The 18,306-nt window shown below is 45.0% G+C and overlaps 1 protein-coding gene across 1 annotated transcript in view; it reads left to right on the plus strand.

Moving 5' to 3' along the window:
- Nucleotides 1-18,306, plus strand: part of SCPEP1 (serine carboxypeptidase 1) — a 33,960-nt gene that overhangs the window by 6,139 nt on the left and 9,515 nt on the right. The window contains exons 3-6 of the mRNA XM_027517363.1: nt 7,946-8,035; nt 10,051-10,206; nt 10,559-10,633; nt 14,885-14,957. Coding sequence (XP_027373164.1) covers nt 7,946-8,035; nt 10,051-10,206; nt 10,559-10,633; nt 14,885-14,957 — 394 coding nt within the window. The remainder of the gene's footprint in view (nt 1-7,945; nt 8,036-10,050; nt 10,207-10,558; nt 10,634-14,884; nt 14,958-18,306) is intronic.

An 18,306-nucleotide genomic window follows, 5' to 3' on the forward strand; every position in this document is an offset into this window, starting at 1 on the left:
AATTATTGCAGGTTCAAAGAGGCTCTGTTTCAGCAGCCTGCTGAGAACGTGGACACTGGCTTCTCTGGGCGGGCCTCTGAGAACTGAGGTCGTGTCTTCTGAGTGGAGTAGCTCTGAGTGATGTCGTGCGCTGCTTTAAGCAGACTTTCAAGTCATTTAAAGTGTTTCAGTTTGTCCCCTGACACATTCGCCACAGAGTCACTGCACAGCCCTGGGCCGTGACAGTGCCCCATCGCAAAGTTCTAGGCAGAAACGATTTTGCAGTAGTACAGTCTTGAGTAAAACAAAACAGGAAAATGGGATTTCTCCCACAAAGACCACACCCCTAAGGTTCCAGCCTCCCTCCCTTTCACTTTGGTTCTATCCCAGCCTAGCAAGTCCACCGGAGAAGGCGATGGCACCCCACTCCAGTACTCTTGCCTGGAAAGTCCCATGGATGGAGGAGCCTGGAAGGCTGCAGTCCATGGGGTCGCTGAGGGTCGGACACGACTGAGCGACTTCACTTTCACTTTTCACTTTCATGCATTGGAGAAGGAAATGGCAACCCACTCCAGTGTTCTTGCCTGGAGAATCCCAGGGACGGGGGAGCCTGGTGGGCTGCTGTCTATGGGGTCGCACAGAGTCGGACACGACTGAAGTGACTTAGCAGAAGCAGCAGCAGCAGCAAGTCCACTAGGGAAAAGGGGCCCAGCTTTCACTCAAAGGACCCTTACTCTTTTTTTTCTGTGTGTGTGTAAATTGAAGTATAGTTGGTGTACAATATTATATAAGTTAGAGGTATCAGTTCAGTTCAGTCGCTCAGTCGTGTCCGACTCTTTGCGACCCCATGAATTGCAGCATGCCAGGCCTCCCTGTCCGTCACCAATTCCCGGAGTTCACTCAGACTCACGTCCATCGAGTCGGTGATGCCATCCAGCCATCTCATCCTCTGTTGTCCCCTTCTCCTCCTGCCCCCAATCCCTCCCAGCATCAGAGTCTTTTCCAATGAGTCAACTCTTCACATGAGGTGGCCAAAGTACTGGAGTTTCAGCTTTAGCATCATTCCTTCCAAAGAACACCCAGGGCTGATCTCCTTTAGAATGGACTGGTTGGATCTCCTTGCAGTCCAAGGGACTCTCAAGAGTCTTCTCCAACACCACAGTTCAAAACATCAATTCTTTGGTGCTCAGCTTTCTTCACAGTCCAACTCTCACATCCATACATGACCACTGGAAAAACCATAGCCTTGACTAAGACGGACCTTTGTTGGCAAAGTAATGTCTCTGCTTTTGAATATGCTGTCTGGGTTGGTCATAACTTTCCTTCCAAGGAGTAAACGTCTTTTAGTTTCATGGCTGCAGTCACCATCTGCAGTGATTTTGGAGCCCTGAAAAATAAAGTCTGACACTGTTACCACTGTTTCCCCATCTATTTCCCATGAGGTGGTGGGACCGGATGCCATGATCTTCGTTTTCTGAATGTTGAGCTTTAAGCCAACTTTTTCACTCACTCACTCATACAATATCGTAATTCACAACTTTTAAAGATTAGGCTCGATTTATGGTTCTAGAAAATATTGGCTACGTTCCCTATGTTCCACAATGTATCCTTGTAACTTACTTATTTCACACGTGTAGTTTGTACCTCTTAATCCCCTTCCCCTGCATTGCCCCTCCCCTCTCCTCTTTCCCTACTGATAACCACTGGTTTGTCATCCATAGCTGTGAGTCAGGTTCTTTTTGTTATATTCAGTAGTTTGTTGTATTATTTAGGTTCCCCATTAAAGTGACATCATGCAGTATTTGTCTTTCTCTTTCTAACTTACTTCACTTAGCGTAATACCCTCCAAGCCCATTCATGTTGCAGCAGATGGCAAATGTTTGTTCTTTTTGTGGCTGAGTAGTATTCCGTTGTATATGTGTACCACATCTTCTTTATCCGTTCATCTGCTGATGGACACTTAGGTTGCTTCCATATCTTGGCTATTTATAAATAAGGCTGCCATGAACATTGGGTTGCGTGTATTTTTTCGGATTCGTGTCTTTGTTGTTTTTAGATGTATACCTACGAGTGGAATTGCTGGATCATGTGGTAACTGTAGCTTTAGTTTTCTCGAGAAACCTCCATACTCTTCTCCACAGTGGCTGAACCCATTTATATCACCACCAACAGAGAACAAGGACCCCTTTTCTCCATATTTGTTCTTTTTGCTCTTTTTGATGATTGCCATTGTGGCAGGTATGAAGTAATTTCTCAGGAGGGTTTTGATTTGCGTTGCCATGATTGTTAGCAATGCTGAGCATCTTTTCATGTGCCTACTGGCCATCTGCATTTCCTCTTTGGAAAAATGTCTGTAACGTTCTTTTGCCCATTTTTAAATCAGTGTCGTTTTTGATATTGAGCTGCCATGAGCTGTTTATATATGTTGGGTATTAACCCCTTTTTGGTTATATCATTCACACGTATTTTCTCCCGTGCAGTAGTCTTTTCATTCTGTCAGTCGTGAGGACCCTCGCTCATTTCACTGTGTGTCGCATGCATTTTTCAATGCTGTCACATAGTTTCTCATGGTTTCTGACCCTAGTGTCACATTCCATCATTTAGGTGATCGTGGTTTACTAACCCATTGCCCTGCTGGGGGACACTGGAGTTCCACCCTTTTGCTGTTCTAGATATGACTTTAATGAACAGCTCCCTCTGACTTGCGAGCTTTTTACTGCTGCATTAGGAAATCTTAAGATATAGAGTGCGTATAATTAGAGAGATTTATAGCCTCTCAGTTTTGTAATCGTTAGCTTGGCATAGTTTCAGCACATTAGGTAGTTTCATAACATCTTTCCCTGTCGGGGTCCTTTACATACCCCTGAGCCCTGACTCTGTGTTGTTCCTTTTTCTCCTTCACATTTCCCTCTGTAGACTGGCCTGGCTTCTGTTTTGCTGAGCTGTTTCCTTCCATCTTTGCGTATCTCCCTTTCCTATCCATCTTGCACAGGGAGACAGTATCCTTTTACTTGAGGCTGGTTGTTGGGCCTCCCAGCCTCTGAGGTTTTATCCAGAAAAGCACCAACCATCCTTTTCCCCTCACCGTCTCCTGAAGGACCTCCTCCCTTCTCTTAGACCTGAGAACCTCTGCCTCTTATATTCTGAGGCTCCAGCCCTGAGCTTCTGCCTGGAATCCTGCCTCGCCCCGGCCACCCAGGGGACTGAGTGCTTCCTGCCCTGGGACTTCTGTGTTTGCTGCATTGTATCCTGGGGATCATCCTGATCAAACTGCCCCTTGGTCTGGGTCCCTTGTAAATCATCAGGGTCACAAGGCCAGTCCCAGTGGCAGCCCTAATTACATGTCCCCTCCACGGGCCCTACTACTCATCTTCAACGGGAGAGTGTTTGGATGAGATGTCTTGAACTCAGCGAACCCCACATCAGGCCGTGGCTCAAGCTCAGAGAATCAAAGATAGGAAAGCACCCTCTGGGAACGCTTGACCTGGGCACTTCCTATCAGCCAAACTTCAGCAGTTACCAGGGGGCTCAGTGAGTCCAGATGTCCCTGGTGACCCTGTGAGGGCCCTGTCGGGCTCCTGGGCACAAGGCCTTCCTGTGTTCCTCGTTTCTTTGATTATAGGAAACTGCTTTCATTCAGCCTCCATACTCTGAGTTCCAGTGGGCAGATTCAAGCAGTTGATAGTTAGGGAAGGGAGGGGGTGCGAGACCAAGGAGAAACAAACCATCAAGAGCAGCCTTGGGGTAACATCCGGTTTCATCATCAAAGGATGTTGTTATATTTCAGTCACTAAGTCCTGTCCCACTCTTTGCGACCCCATGGGCTGCAGCACACTAGGCTCCTCTGTCCTTCACTATCTCCTGGAGTGTACTCAAATTCACGTCCATTGAGTCACTCATGCTATCAAACCATCTCATCCTCTGCTACCCCCTTCTCCTTTTGCCTTCAGTCTTTCCCAGCATCAGGGTCTTTTCCAGTGAAACGCATCTTCACTTCAAGTGGCCAAAGTATTGGAGCTTCAGCTCAGCATCAGTCCTTCCAGTGAATATTCAGGAGTGATTTCTTTTAGGATTGACTGGTTTGACTCCTTGCTGTCCAAGGGACTCTCAAGAGTCTTCTCCAGACCACAGTTTGAAAGCATCGATTCTTCAGTGCTCAGCCTTCTTTATGGTCCTGTTCTTACACTGTACATGACTACAAGAAAAACCATGGCTTTGAATCTACAGACCTTTGTTGGCGAAGTGATGTCTCTGCTTTTTAATACGCTGTCTAGGTTTGTCATAGCTTTCCTTCCAAGGAGTAAGCATCTTTTAATTTCATGGCTGCAGTCACCATCTGCAGTGATTTTGGAGTACAGGAAAATAAAATCTGTCACTGCTTCCATCTTTTCCCCTTCTATTTGCCATGAAGTGATGGGACGAGATGCCATGGTCTTAGATTTTTTTTTTTTTTTTTTTTTAGATTTTTTTTTTTTTTTTTTTTTTTTAGATTTTTTTTAATACTGAGTTTTAAGCCTGGTTTTTCACTCTCTTCTTTCACCCTCATTAAGAGGTTCTTTAGTTCCTCTTTACTTTCTGCCATTGGAGTGGTATCATCTGCATTTCTGAGGGTGTTGATATTTTTCCCAGCAGTGTTAATTCCAGTTTGTGATTCATTCACCCTGGCATTTTGCGTAATGTACTCTGCATAGAAGTTAAATGAACAGGGTGACAGTATACAGCCTTGTCATACTCCTTTCCTAATTTTGAACAAGTCAGTTGTTCCGTGTCCAATTCTAACTGTTGCTTCTTGACCTGCGTACAGATTTCTCAGGAGACAGATAGTATGGTCTGGTATTCCCATCTCTTTAAGAATTTTCAACAGTTGGTTGTGATCCCCATAGTCAAAGGCTTTAGCATAGTCAATGAGGTAGAAGTAGATGTTTTTCTGGAACTCCCTTGCTTTCTCTGTGATCCAGTGAATGTTGGCAGTTAATCTCTGGTTCCTCTGCCTTTTCTAAATCCAACTTGTACATGTGGAAGTTCTTGATTGATGTACTGCTGAAGCCTAGCTTGAAGGATTTTGAGTATAACCTTGGTAGCATGTGAAATGAGTGCAATTGTGCAGTAGTTTGAACATTCTTTGGCATTGCCCTTCTTTGGGATTGGAATGAAAATTGACCTTTTCCAATCTTCTGGCCACTGCTGAGTTTTCCAAATTTGTTGATATATTGCATCATCTTTTAGGATTTCAAATAGCTCAGCTGAAATTCCATCTCCTCCACTAGCTTTGTTTGTAGTAATGCTTCCTGAGGCCCACTTGACTTCACACTCCAGGATGTCTGGCTCTAGGTTAGTGACCATACCATCATGGTTGTGTGGGTCATTAAGACCTTTTTTGCATTGTTCTTCTATGTATTCTTGACCTCTCTTCTTAATCTCTTTTGCTTCTGTTAGGTCCTTACTGTTTCTGTCCTTTATTGTGCCCAAACCTTGCACGAAATGTTCCCTGGATATCTCCAGTTTTCTGAAAGAGATCTCCAGTCTTTCCCATTCTGCTGTTTTCCTCTCTCTTTGTATTGATTGCCTAGGAAGGCTTTCTTCTCTCTCCTTGCTGCTCTTTGGAACTCTGCATTCAAATGGATATATCTTTCCTTTTCTCCTTTGCCTTTAGCTTCTCTTCTTTTCTCAGCTGTTTGTAAGGCCTCCTCAGACAACCACTTTGCCTTGTTGCATTTCTTCTTCTTGGGGATGATTTTGATCACTGCTTCCTATACAATGTTATGAACCTCCATCTATAGTTCTTCAGGCACTCTGTTTACCAGATACAATCCCTTGAATCTATTCATTGCCTTCACTGTATAATCATAATGGATTTGATCTAGATCATTCCTGAATGGCCTAGTGGTTTTGCCTGCTTTCTTCAATTTAAGTCTGAATTTTACAATAAGGAGCTCATGATGTGAGCCACAGTCAGCTCCCAGTCTTGTTTTTGCTGACTATATGGAGCTTCTCCATCTTTGGCTGCAAAGAATATAATCAGTCTGATTAGGTTTTAACCTTTTGGTGATGTCCATGTGTAGTTAACTCTCATGTTGTTAGATAAAAATGTTTGCTCTTGGCAAAACTCTGCTAGCCTTTGCCCTGCTTCATTTTGTACTCCAAGGCCAAACTTGCCCATTACTCCAGGTATCTCTTGACTTCCTGCTTTTGCATTCCTGTCCCCTAAGATGCAAAGGACATCCTTGTTTGGTGTTAGTCCTAGAAGGTCTTGTAGATCTTTGTAGAACCAGTCAACTTCAGCTTCTTTGGCATCAGTGGTTGGGGCATAGACTTGAATTACCATGACTTTGAATGGTTTGCCTTGGAAATGAACTGAAGTCATTCTGCCTTTTTTTTTTTTTTTTTTTAATTTTTTTTTATTTTTAAACTTTACAGTATTGTATTGGTTTTGCCAAATATCGAAATGAATCCACCACAGGTATACATGTGTTCCCCATCCTGAACCCTCCTCCCTCCCCATACCATCCCTCTGGGTCGTCCCAGTGCACCAGCCCCAAGCATCCAGTATCGTGCATTGAACCTGGACTGGCGACTCATTTCATACGTGATATTATACATGTTTCAATGCCATTCTCCCAAATCTTCGCACCCTCTCCCTCTCCCACCGAGTCCCTAAGACTGCTCTATACATCAATGTCTCTTTTGCTGTCTCGTATACAGGGTTATTGTTACCATTTTTCTAAATTCCATATATATGCGTTAGTATACTGTATTGGTGTTTTTCTTTCTGGCTTACTTCACTCTGTATAATAGGCTCCTGCCTTTTTTGAGATTGCATCTAATTACCCCATTTTGGACTCTTCTGTTGACTATGAGAGCTGCTCCATTCTTTCTAAGGGATTCTTGCCCACCATCATAGATATAATGGTCTTCTGAATCAAACTCACCCATTCCCATTCATTTTGGTTTACTGATTCCTAAGATGTCCATGTTCACTCTTGCCATCTCCTATTTGACCACTTCTAATTTGCCTTGATTCATGGACCTAACACTCCAGGTTCATATGCAATATTCTTTACAGCATCAGACTTTATTTTCACCAGCAGGCACATCCACAGCTGAGTGTCATTTCCACTTTGGCCCAGTCTCTTCATTCTTTCTGGAGCTATTAGTAATTGCTTTCCACTTTTCCCTGGTAGCATATTGGACACCTTCTGACCTGGCAGGATCATCTTCCAGTGTCATATATTTTTGCCTTTTCATACTATCCATAAGTTTCTCAGCAAGAATACTGAAATGGTTTGCCATTTCCTCCTCCCATGAACCGCATTTCATCAGAACTCTTCACTGTGAACCACCTGTCTTGGCCCTGCCTGGCATGGCTCATAGCTTCATTGAGTTACACAGGCCCCTTTGCCATGACAAGGCTGTGATCCATGAAGGCGTCATCAGAGATTAAGCTATTTTGCTTATACTGAAACACCCTCCAGGTAGGAGAAGGTGATGATTAATGATAGTATGCCGCCCTCCAGCATGTAGACTCCAGACCAGTTGGACCTGAAGGTTGATGAGGTTGACTCCTTACCTTACCACCAACCCATGAGAAGAGTGTCCATGAGCTGATCACACCCTCTTTGAACAATTTCGGTTAATATAAAACTTGTCACTGTCTTCCCCAAGTTGGGATGCTTGGTTTTGAGGGCATTAGCCTGCTGTGTCCCCCATTACCTGGCGAAGTGATAAAGCTGCCCTTTTCTACTTCACCCACAACTCTGTCTCTGAGATGTGATTCAGCACCCGTGCACAGAAAAGCTGAGCTTTCAGCATCCCTTGCTCAGTGGACCAGCTGTGTCCTGTGTGTAAGGTTGACGCAGCCGTCACTGGGTCATAAATCATTTACAGTGAGTGTGGTCATTGCTGTAATGATGAAGGTTTAACAGACATTTTCTCCGAGTTTATTTTTGGTTCTTTCTTTCTTCCACAGGGTGGTCCAGGTGGTTCCAGCACTGGCTTTGGAAACTTTGAGGAAATCGGGCCGCTTGATAGGAATCTCCAGCCACGAAACACCACTTGGGTACAGTGAGGAAAGCCCAGAACTCTCAGTGTCACGTGGCCTCTCGCAGACTGAGCCCCACCTGATCCCATCCCATCCCCAGGTTGAGGGGCCCCACCCCGCCCCCTCCCTCTTCCTCTGTATGCAGGGGGGGCCTTGGGTGCTTGTCCACAGGCCTCCTCTCCACCAGCTGCTTCCATTTCTGAAGGCAGCTTGTCCTACACCGGTCACCTTCCCAACTCCGTGACCTTTCTCTCCACTTCCCTGCAGAAAGCTCCATCTGCTCTCGCAGACACCTGGACCTTGGCATTACCCAGGCGCTAGACCTTGGTACAGTCTCAGACACCAGAGTCCCACCCTCTGGCCACGACCTCCAGTCCTTTCTTTCTTCTCCTCCTCTCCTATCTCAGTGCTTGTCTTCCTCCAGACCTCCGACCCCTTGTCTTCTGCCCTGGTGATGCCTTTCTGGTTCTCTGACTCTGCGCTGCGCCTTCATTCTCAGCTTCACCTCCTCACCCGCCCCTCTCTGACCAAACCCTGCCCCCCCGGCTCCCTTGTTCTTCTCCCTCCAGTCTGGGGTCCGTCCCGCTGTCCCCACGCTCGACCTCTGCCCCCAGGCTGCCGGATGCTGAGGGGCTCGGCGGGTGGGGGTTTTGCTCTGGGCTCGTGGCCACCCTCTGCTCTGTGCCTCTGCCCCTCCCCCATCTGCTGATGGACCCTTAGGTTATTTCCACCTTTTGGCTGTCATGAGTAATGCAGGCAACATTAGCGTACAGATACTGGTTGCAGTTTCAGTTTAGCGGGGAATTTCTGGGTCCATTTGTAGCTCTGTGTTTAATACCCAAGGTTGTTAATATTTTTCATCCACCCCTCTTTCACTGCCTTTCCGGGGTGCGTTCAAGGGTCTCCCCCATTCCCACCCTGTAATCTACATGCCACACAAATGAAACTCTCCAATGCCAGTCCCTCCTTAGTTTACCATCTTTCAGGTTCCCAGAAGATCAGATCCAGTTTCTGACACAGAAATTGGCTCCTGCTGCCCCCAGTCACACCTCCCAGCTCCTCTCCAGTGCCCTCTTCCTTCAGGCCTTTGCAAGGGTGATTCCTGGGCCTCGACTTCATTCCTGGGGCCACCCAGTCACACCCAGCTCACCATGTTCTCCTGAGACTCACTGCAGGAACACCTCCTTCTGAAGCTCCCCTCAGAGTCCTTTGATTTTCTTGTCTGTCTCCACACTGGTCTTCAGGTGGATTTACTTTAGACTCAGGGTCTTTGCACAGGCTCTTCCCTCAGCCTGAAACATTCTTACACATGCTTCCAGGTGAAATATCACTTCCATTTGCAGTAGCAGAGTGCCCCCTCTGGCTTGTCCCCAAGCCTCCCATGACAAAGAGAGTCACGTGACTGGGGCAGAGAGCTGGAACAGGAAGTGAGGAGATGCTGGCCTTGGTCCTGATGCTGCCATTACCTATCCAACTTTGTGACCCTGGACAGGTCCTGGGCCTTTTCTGGGCTTTGATTTCCTAAACCGTAAAGGACATGGCTGGACTGTGTTATTACTAGGGATCCTTCAGGATATAAAAGTCTAAACTTTTGTGGGAAAGGTAGTAGAATAAATTCTGTTTTTGTAGTGTTCAGCAAAGCCAGCCAATGTGGAAACTGGATCCATCTTAAAGAAAACACATGTGTGGTCCAGATCTCCTCCTGCCTCGAGCTGTTGCTCAGACCGACACCGCAGGGTTCTCCCTGTGCTAGCGCGTTACGTCCAGGACGTTTGTATTGCGTCAGAGTGACAGCCTGGATGCCTCAGTCCCCACGCATACGTGACTTTTTCCTTCTTGGCTCTCCTTTTCTTTGCTGTACTAGTCCGTGTCCCTAGTCCAGATTTTTTTTAAAACCCATTTTAATAACAGACCATAACCACACTGATATCCTCACATGTGTGGCTTTTGTTGAGCTCACAAAAGATGATCAAAAGATGGTTGGGGACTGGCTGGCTGATTGCAACATCTGACTTTCCTGGGGTGGCGTGTAGCTCCAGTCGGCCAGCCTCCTGTTTGTGGATAACCCCGTGGGCGCCGGATTCAGTTATGTGAACAAGACTGATGCATACGCCAGAGACCTGGCCACCGTGGTATCAGACATGATATTTCTCCTGAAGAGCTTCTTTGATTTCCACAAAGAATTCGAGGTAAGTGGGGCCTCAGAAACAGCTCAGCAAGGGGCTCGCAGTCATAGCACTGGATCCATCAGGTGCAAACACCCGCAAAGAGTTACACGCCCAGCTCATTCCAGAGAAAACCTTTTTGTACCCAGGGATCAGGTTGTGGGTTTCTGTCGTCTCTAAAGATGGTTTTAGCTTGAAAGAATGACCCTGCACCCAGTATTCTCCTGACACATAAAAACCAGATATGGGAGGAAAGATCAACAGAAGCAGATTTGTTTTGCCTGGCCATTACACGCAGTAGAAATTTGAAATGGATTCATGTGAATTAAAAGGCATTCAGGATATTTAATTCTTTATAAATTCTTTTTCTTCTTAGAGGATTCCATTCTACATTTTCTCAGAGTCTTATGGAGGAAAGATGGCTGCTGGCATCGCTCTAGAACTTTATAAGGTAACAGGGAAGATGACTTTGTTGTTTGGTTCCAGACCGAAACTGATTATGTTACTTGTTGTACTCACCTGATAATTAAATATACTTTGAATAGGACCTTGTACATGGAAAGTAAGAGTACGTCTGTAGAGGAGATGGCTGGATGGCATCACTGACTCAATGGACATGAGTCTCAGTGAACTCCGGGAGTTGGTGATGGACAGGGAGGCCTGGCGTGCTGCGGTTCATGGGGTCGCAAAGAGTCGGACACGACTGAGCGACTGATCTGAACTGAATGACCATAAAAAGTTTCAAAAAGAATAGTGAAGTTGGCACAGTTCCAATATTAAACAAGCTATTCCGCTGAGTGAAGCAATGTGGTGCTGGCATAGCAACAAATGCAGATAAATGTAGCAGGTTAAAGAGTCTGGAAGCATATTTTATCTGTACTTGTATATATGTGTGTATATGCATGTGACTGTATGTATATGATACATATATATCATACTTACATAAGATCATATATAAATGATAGGGTGGTATTTCATATCACAGGGAAAGACAGAAGGTTCAGCAAATGGTTTGGAGACAAATGGCTATTACTTTGGAAGTTAGTAAAGTTAGATTCCTGCCTTGCATGAAACATCGGTGTTTTGCTTTGACTGCGCTGGGTCTCTGTGGCCGCACATGGGCTTTCTCTAGTTGCGGTGAGCAGACGCTGCTCTTCGTTGCGGTGCACAGGCTTCTCATTGTGCTGGCTTCTCCTGTTGTGGAGCACGGGTCGAGGGTGTGTGGGCTTCAGGAGTTGCGGCTCCTGAGCTGCAGGGCTCAGGAGTTGTGGTTCATGGGCTTAGTTGCCCCGAGGCATGCGGAATCTTCCCAGGCCAGGGATGGAACCCGTGTCCCCTGCATTGGCAGGGGAGTCTTAACCACTGGACCACGAGAGAAGTCCAGAACAGCAGTTCTTGATAGATTCAAAATTTTAATGTAAAAATCAGAACTATAAGAGTACTTGAAAATATAGAAGAAAAGATGTATAATCTTGGGTAGGAAAGCTTTCTTTCATAAGATGAAAAGCCAAAAAGAATAATTTTGGCATAATTTAGATCTAGAAATTTAAAACTTCTTAGAGTTCTATAAATAATTTTAAAAGATACGTATACAGACTCACAAATATATAATAGAAAAAGTCTTCCTATCAATAAATCCACTTAAAAAAGGATAATATCATAATATAAATTTGCCAAAAGATATGGGGAAATAATTTATTGAAGAAATGCAAACAGCCTGTGGACATGTGAATGGTGTTCAACTTTTATTAGTAAATCAAAGCTGTGGGATTTGCAAATATTTTAGAAAATTGGTAACCCCCAGTTTTAATAAGAAGTTTGTTTCTTGGCAGGAAAGCTATGACAAACCTAGGCAGTGTGTTGAAAAGCAGAGACGTTACTCTGCCACCAAAGGTCCAAATAGTCCAGGCGATGGTCTTCCCAGTAGTCATGTGTGGATGTGAGAGCTGGACTGAAAAGAACGCGGAGGGCCGAAAAACTGATGCTTTCAAACTGTGAGAAGACTCCTGAAACTCCCGAGAGTCCCTTGGACAGCAAGGAGATCGAAGCAGTCAATCTTAAGGGAAATCAACCCTGAATTCTTGTTGGAAGGACTGGTGCTGAAGCTGGAACTCCAGTATCTGATGCAAACAGCTGACTCGGAAAAGTCTGTGATGCTGGGAAAGATTGAGGGCAGAAGGAGAAGGGGATGACAGAGGATGAGATGGTTGGATGGCATCACCAAAACAATGGACAGGACCTTGGGCAAACTTCGGAAGATAGGGAAGGACAGGGAGTCCTGGCGTGCCTCAGTTCATGGGGTCGCAAAGAGTTGGACGTGACTAGGCGACTGAATAACAGGGAAGTAAGTGCGCTCATGCACCTTTGTTAGGAAGGAAAATTGGTAAATCATTTTTAAAAGGCAGTTTGGCTATCTGTCTGCTTATAAAATGTATGTGCCTTTTGAACCAATAATTTCACATCTAAGAGTCTGTCCTGTGGGAATACTTATACATGCATGTGTGTGAGAGGATGTTTAGTTCATCATCGCTTACAGTGTCCATAAAAGGAAAACAAGCTCAGTGACTATCTGTTCAGTTCAGTTCAGTTCAGTTCAGTCACTCAGTCCTGTCTGACTCTTTGCGACCCCATGGACTGCAGCATGCCAGGCTTCCCTGTCCATCACCAACTCTCGGACCTTGTTCAAACTCACGTCCATTGAGTTGGTGATGCCATCCAACCATCTCATCCTCTCTCATCCCCTTCTCCTCCTGCCTTCAGTCATTCCCTGCATCAGGGTCTTTTCAAATGAGTCAGTTCTTCTCATCAGTTGGCCAAAGTATTGAAGTTTTAGCTTCAGCATCAGTCCTTCCAGTGAATATTCAGGACTGATTTCCTTTAGGATGGACTGGTTGGATCTCCTTGCAGTCCAAGGGACTCTCAAGAGTCTTCTCCAACACCACAGTTCAAAACATCAGTGCTTCAGCCCTCAGCTTTCTTTATAGTCCAACTCTCACATCCATACATGACCACTGGAAAAACCAAAACTTTGACTAGATGGACCTTTGACAGCAAAATAATGTCTTTGCTTTTTAATATGCTGTCTAGGTTGGTCATAACTTTTCTTCTAAGGAGCAAGCGTCTTTTAATTTCATGGCTGCAGTCACCATCTGCAGTGATTTTGGAGGCCAAAAAAATAAAGTCTCTCACTGTTTCCATTGTTTCCCTATCTATTTGCCATGAAGTGATGAGACCAGATGCCATGATCTTAGTTTTCTGAATGTTGAGTTTTAAGCCAGCTTTTTCACTCTCCTCTTTCACCTTCAAGAGGCTCTTTACTTCTTCTTCCATTTCTGCCATAAGGGTGGTGTCATATCTGAGATTATTGATAAGCTTGGGCTTCATACAGTCCTGCATTTCTCATGATGTACTCTGCATATAAATTAAATAAGCAGGGTGACAATATACAGCCTTGACATAGTCCTTTCCCAATTTGGAACCAGTCTGTTGTTCCATGTCCAGTTCTAACTATTGCTTCTTGACCTGCATACAGATTTCTCAGGAGGCAGGTAAAGTGGTCTGGTATTCCCATCTCTTGAAGAATTTTCCACAGTTTATTGTGATCCACACAGTCAAAGGCTTTGGCATAGTCAATAAAGCAGAAGTAGATGTTTTTCTGCAACTCTCTTGCTTTTTCAGTAATCCAATGGATGTTGGCAATTTGATCTCTGGTTCCTCTGCCTTTTCTAAATCCAGCTTGAACATCTGGAAGTTCATGGTTCACCTACTGTTGAAGCCTGGGTTGGAGAATTTTGAGCATTATTATCTATAGAGGATTACTTAAGTGAAATACGTGGATCTTTCCATGATGGACAGTTTGCAGCCATCAGAAAGAATGGGTAGATCTGTGTGTATATACACATACAAATATATATATGCTTATGAAACCAAAGGAAGAAGTTAGAATAACATATACCATGTTAACTGTGGTTAACTCATGGGTGTGAGGGTGTAGGTGGGGCAGAGGTAAAGTTTTTTTTCACATTTTTCTCCTGTCTCCTTCAGTGAGTAAATATTTTACAGTGAACTTGTATGACCTTTTTTTCCTTGAAGTATAATTGATGTTCAATATTATATGTTCCCTACGTACAATTTAGTAGTGGTAGTGTTAGTCGCTCAGTCGTGTCTGACTCTTTGTGATCCCACAGACTGTAGCCCCCCAGGCTCCTCTGTCCATGGGATTCTCCAGGCAGGAATACTGAAGTGGATTGCCATTCCATTCTGCAAAGGATCTTCCCGACCCAGGGATCGAAGCCAGGTCTCCTGCATTGCAGGCAGATTCTTTACCATTTGAGCCATAGGGAAGACTCTCATGTACAATATAATGATTTACAATTTGTAAAGGTTATACTCTGTATATTCCATGTGTCCCTTCTAAAGAAGACAGGGGCTACACCAGAGCCCACACAAATCCTGCCAACACCCTTGGGAGAACTTCACAGTTCCCATTCATTTTGCAGATAGTGGGCGGCAGGACAGTTACCCTTGTCCCTTGTCCTCTAGTGGATGTCTGAGGTCTTTGGGTACCCAGAGCATCCTGGGTGAGCAGAAGTATTCTGTGCTCAGGAAAGGCTGTGTGTTAAGCCCTGACTCCCTCCTGTTGAGGAAAGGAGGGAGGCCCCTGGGTCTTCTTGACAAGGATGTTTCTTGGCTTCTCTTTCAGGCTGTTCAGCAAAAGACCATCCAGTGCAACTTTGCCGGGGTTGCTCTGGGTGACGCTTGGATCTCTCCCATTGGTAAGTAGGACACTTTCGGATTTTTTTGGCAGGGGGCAGGCGTGGGGGTTGGGGAAAGGTGTGTTGGCGGGGCTGAGCTGCACAATGTGCAGGATCTTAGTTCCCTGACCAGGCATCAAACCTGGGCCTCCTGCACTGGGAGCGACGGGGCTGGCAGGGACATCCTCAGTCCCCATTGTGAAAAGCACTGCCCTTTGTGTGTCCTTTCTGGATGAACCTCCTAGGACACTGTGACGCTGCAGAAGCCTTGACCCGAGACCTGAGGGGTCAGCGGGCATCCTGCCAACTGTCTCGCTCAGAGTGACAGAACTGGCTTCCCACGCCCTTCAAGGGTCTCATCACAGCTGCGTTAACAATACTAAACACTTTACATGTGTTAACTTTGCTGAAGCTTAACGACATCTCCATGGGATGGTTGGTGTTATTATCCCAGCTTTGGAGGTGATGAAACTGAGACTCAGGTTAAGCAGTTTTCCTAAAGTCACACAGCTAAACCCAGGATGCACATGAAGGCAGCAGGCACTTAGCCGTCACCGTGCGTTCCTCCTTGAGACCAGTAGGTCAGCCTCCTCCTTTGCACGTGCTCTTTGTCTGGTCCAAAACCTCCCGAATTCAGCTCGCATGACCCACACGCCCTTAAGAGTCTGTCTGCCCAGCCCTGAACCCCTGTGTCCAGGTGCACCGTAGGGATCGCTCTTCCACCCCAGAAGTACTCCCTTTTTGGAGGAGGATTACCGTTCACTTCCATGTACGATTATTAATTGCTTGCCAGGGAGCACGTGTTGTGCCCAGTGCTGGGAAAGATACACAGACCTGCTTCATGCCTTCAAGAAGATCTGCACAGTTCAATGTGGTAACCATAGCCACAGTACCGAAATCAGATTGATTATATTCTTTGCAGCCAAAGATGGCGAAGCTCTATACAGTCAGCAAAAATAAGCCCTGGGAGCTGATTGGGGCTCAGATCATGAACTCCTTGTTGCAAAATTCAGACTTAAATTGAAGAAAAAAGGCAAAACCACTAGACCATTCAGGTATGACCTAAACCAAATCCCTTATGATGATACAGTAGAAGTGACAAATAGATTCAAGGGATTAGATCTGATGGACAGAGTGCCTGAAGAACTATGGACAGAGGTTCGTGACATCGTACAGGCGACAGGGATCAACACCATCTCCAAGAAAAAGAAATGCAAAAAGGCAAAATGGTTGTCCGAGGAGGCCTTACATAGAGTTGAGAAAAGAAGAAAAGCTAAAGGCAAAGGAGAAAAGGACAGATAGACCCATCTGAATGCAGAGTTCCAAAGAAAGCAAGGAGAGAGAAGAAAGCCTTCCTCAGTGATCAGTGCAAAGAAATAGAGGAAAACAATAGAATGGGAAAGACTAGAGAGCTCTTCAAGAAAACTAGAGATACCAAGGGAACTTTTCATGCAAAGATGGGCTCAGTAAAGGACAGAAACAGTATGGACCTAACAGAAGCAGAAGATACTAAGAAGAGGTGGCAAGAATACACAGAACTATACAAAAAAGATATTCACGCCCCAGATAATGACGATTGTGTGATCACTCACCTAGAGCCAGACATCCTGGAATGCAAAGTCAAATGGGCCTTAGGAAGCATCACTACAAACATAGTGGAGGTAATGGAATTCCAGTTGAACTATTTCAAATCCTAAAAGATGATGCTGTTAAAGTGCTGCACTCAATATGCCAACATATTTGGAATACTCAGCAGTGGCCACAGGACTGGAAAAGGTCCGTTTTCATTCCAATCCCAAAGAAAGGCAATGCCAAAAAATGTTCAAACTGCCGCACAATTGCACTCATCTCACATGCTAGTAAAGTAATGCTCAAAATTCTCCAACCCAGGCTTCAACAGTACATGAACCATAAAATTCCAGATCTTCAGGCTGGATTTAGAAAGGGCAGAGGAACCAGAGATCAAATTGCAAGCATCCGTTGGATCATCAAAAAAGCAAGAGAGTTCCAGAATAACATCTACTTCTGCTTTATTGACTATGCCAAAGCCTTTGACTCTGTGGATCACAGCAAACTGTGGAAAATTCTTAAAGAGATGGGAATACCAGTCCACCTTACCTGCCTCCTGAGAAATCCATATGCAGGTCAAGAAGCAACAATTAGAACTTGATATGGAACAACATACTGGTTCCAAATTGGGAAAGGAGTATGTCAAGCCTGTATATTGTCACCCTGCTTATTATTTAACTTACATGCAGAGTACATCATGCGAAATGCTGGGCTGGATGAAGCACAAGCTGGAATCAAGATTGCTGGGAGAAATATCAGTAACCTCAGATAGGCAGATGACACCACCCTTATGGCAGAAACTGAAGAAGAACTAAAGAGCCTCTTGATGAAAGTGAAAGAGGAGAGTGAAAAAGTTGGCTTAAAACTCAACTTTCAGAAAGTTAAGATCACGGCATCTGGTCCCATCACTTCATGGCAAATAGATAGAGAAACAATGGAAACAGTGAGAAACTATTTTTTTTGACCTCCAAAATCACTGCAGATGGTGACTGCAGCCATGAAATTAAAAGACGCTTGCTCCTTAGAAGAAAAGCTATGACCAACCTAGACAGCATATTAAAAAGCAGAGACATTACTTTGCCATCAAAGGTCCATCTAGTCAAAGCTGTGGTTTATCCAGTAGTCATGTATGGATGTGAGAGTTGGACTATAAAGAAAGCTGAGCACTGAAAAATTGATGTTTTGAACTGTGGTGTTGGAGAAGACTCTTGAGAGTCCCTTGGACTGCAAGGAGATCCAACCAGTCCATCCTAAAGGAAATCAGTCCTGAATATTCATTGGAAGGAGTGATGCTGAAGCTGAACCTCCAATACTTTGGCCAACTGATGAGAAGAACTGACTCATTTGAAAAGACCCTGATGCAGGGAATGATTCAAGGCATGAGGAGAACAGGACAACCGAGGATGAGATGGTTGGATGACATCATTGACTCGATGGACATGAGTTTGAGCAAGCTCTGGGAGTTGGTGATGGACAGGGAGGCCTGGTGTGCCGCAGTCCATGGGATCGCAGAGTCAGACACGACTGAGCGACTACACTGAACTGAGCCACATATGACTATTTAAATTTATATTATAAAATACAATAAAAATCAAATCTTTTGTCTGCACTACTATCATTTCAAAGTGTCCAGTAGCCATAGGTGGCTGTGGACGTGTTGTGGATCACACAGATACAGAACGTTTTCGTCACTGCAGAGGTGACCTCAGAGGTACACATCCAGGCTCAAACTATGGCTTCTAATTCAAGTCTGTCCCGCCACCCTGCCTTAGTAAATAAGCTTTTTGCTGGGACACTAGCG

The sequence above is a fragment of the Bos indicus x Bos taurus genome, chromosome 19, assembly GCF_003369695.1.
Source record: "Bos indicus x Bos taurus breed Angus x Brahman F1 hybrid chromosome 19, Bos_hybrid_MaternalHap_v2.0, whole genome shotgun sequence".
Classification (NCBI taxonomy): Eukaryota; Metazoa; Chordata; class Mammalia; order Artiodactyla; family Bovidae; genus Bos; species Bos indicus x Bos taurus.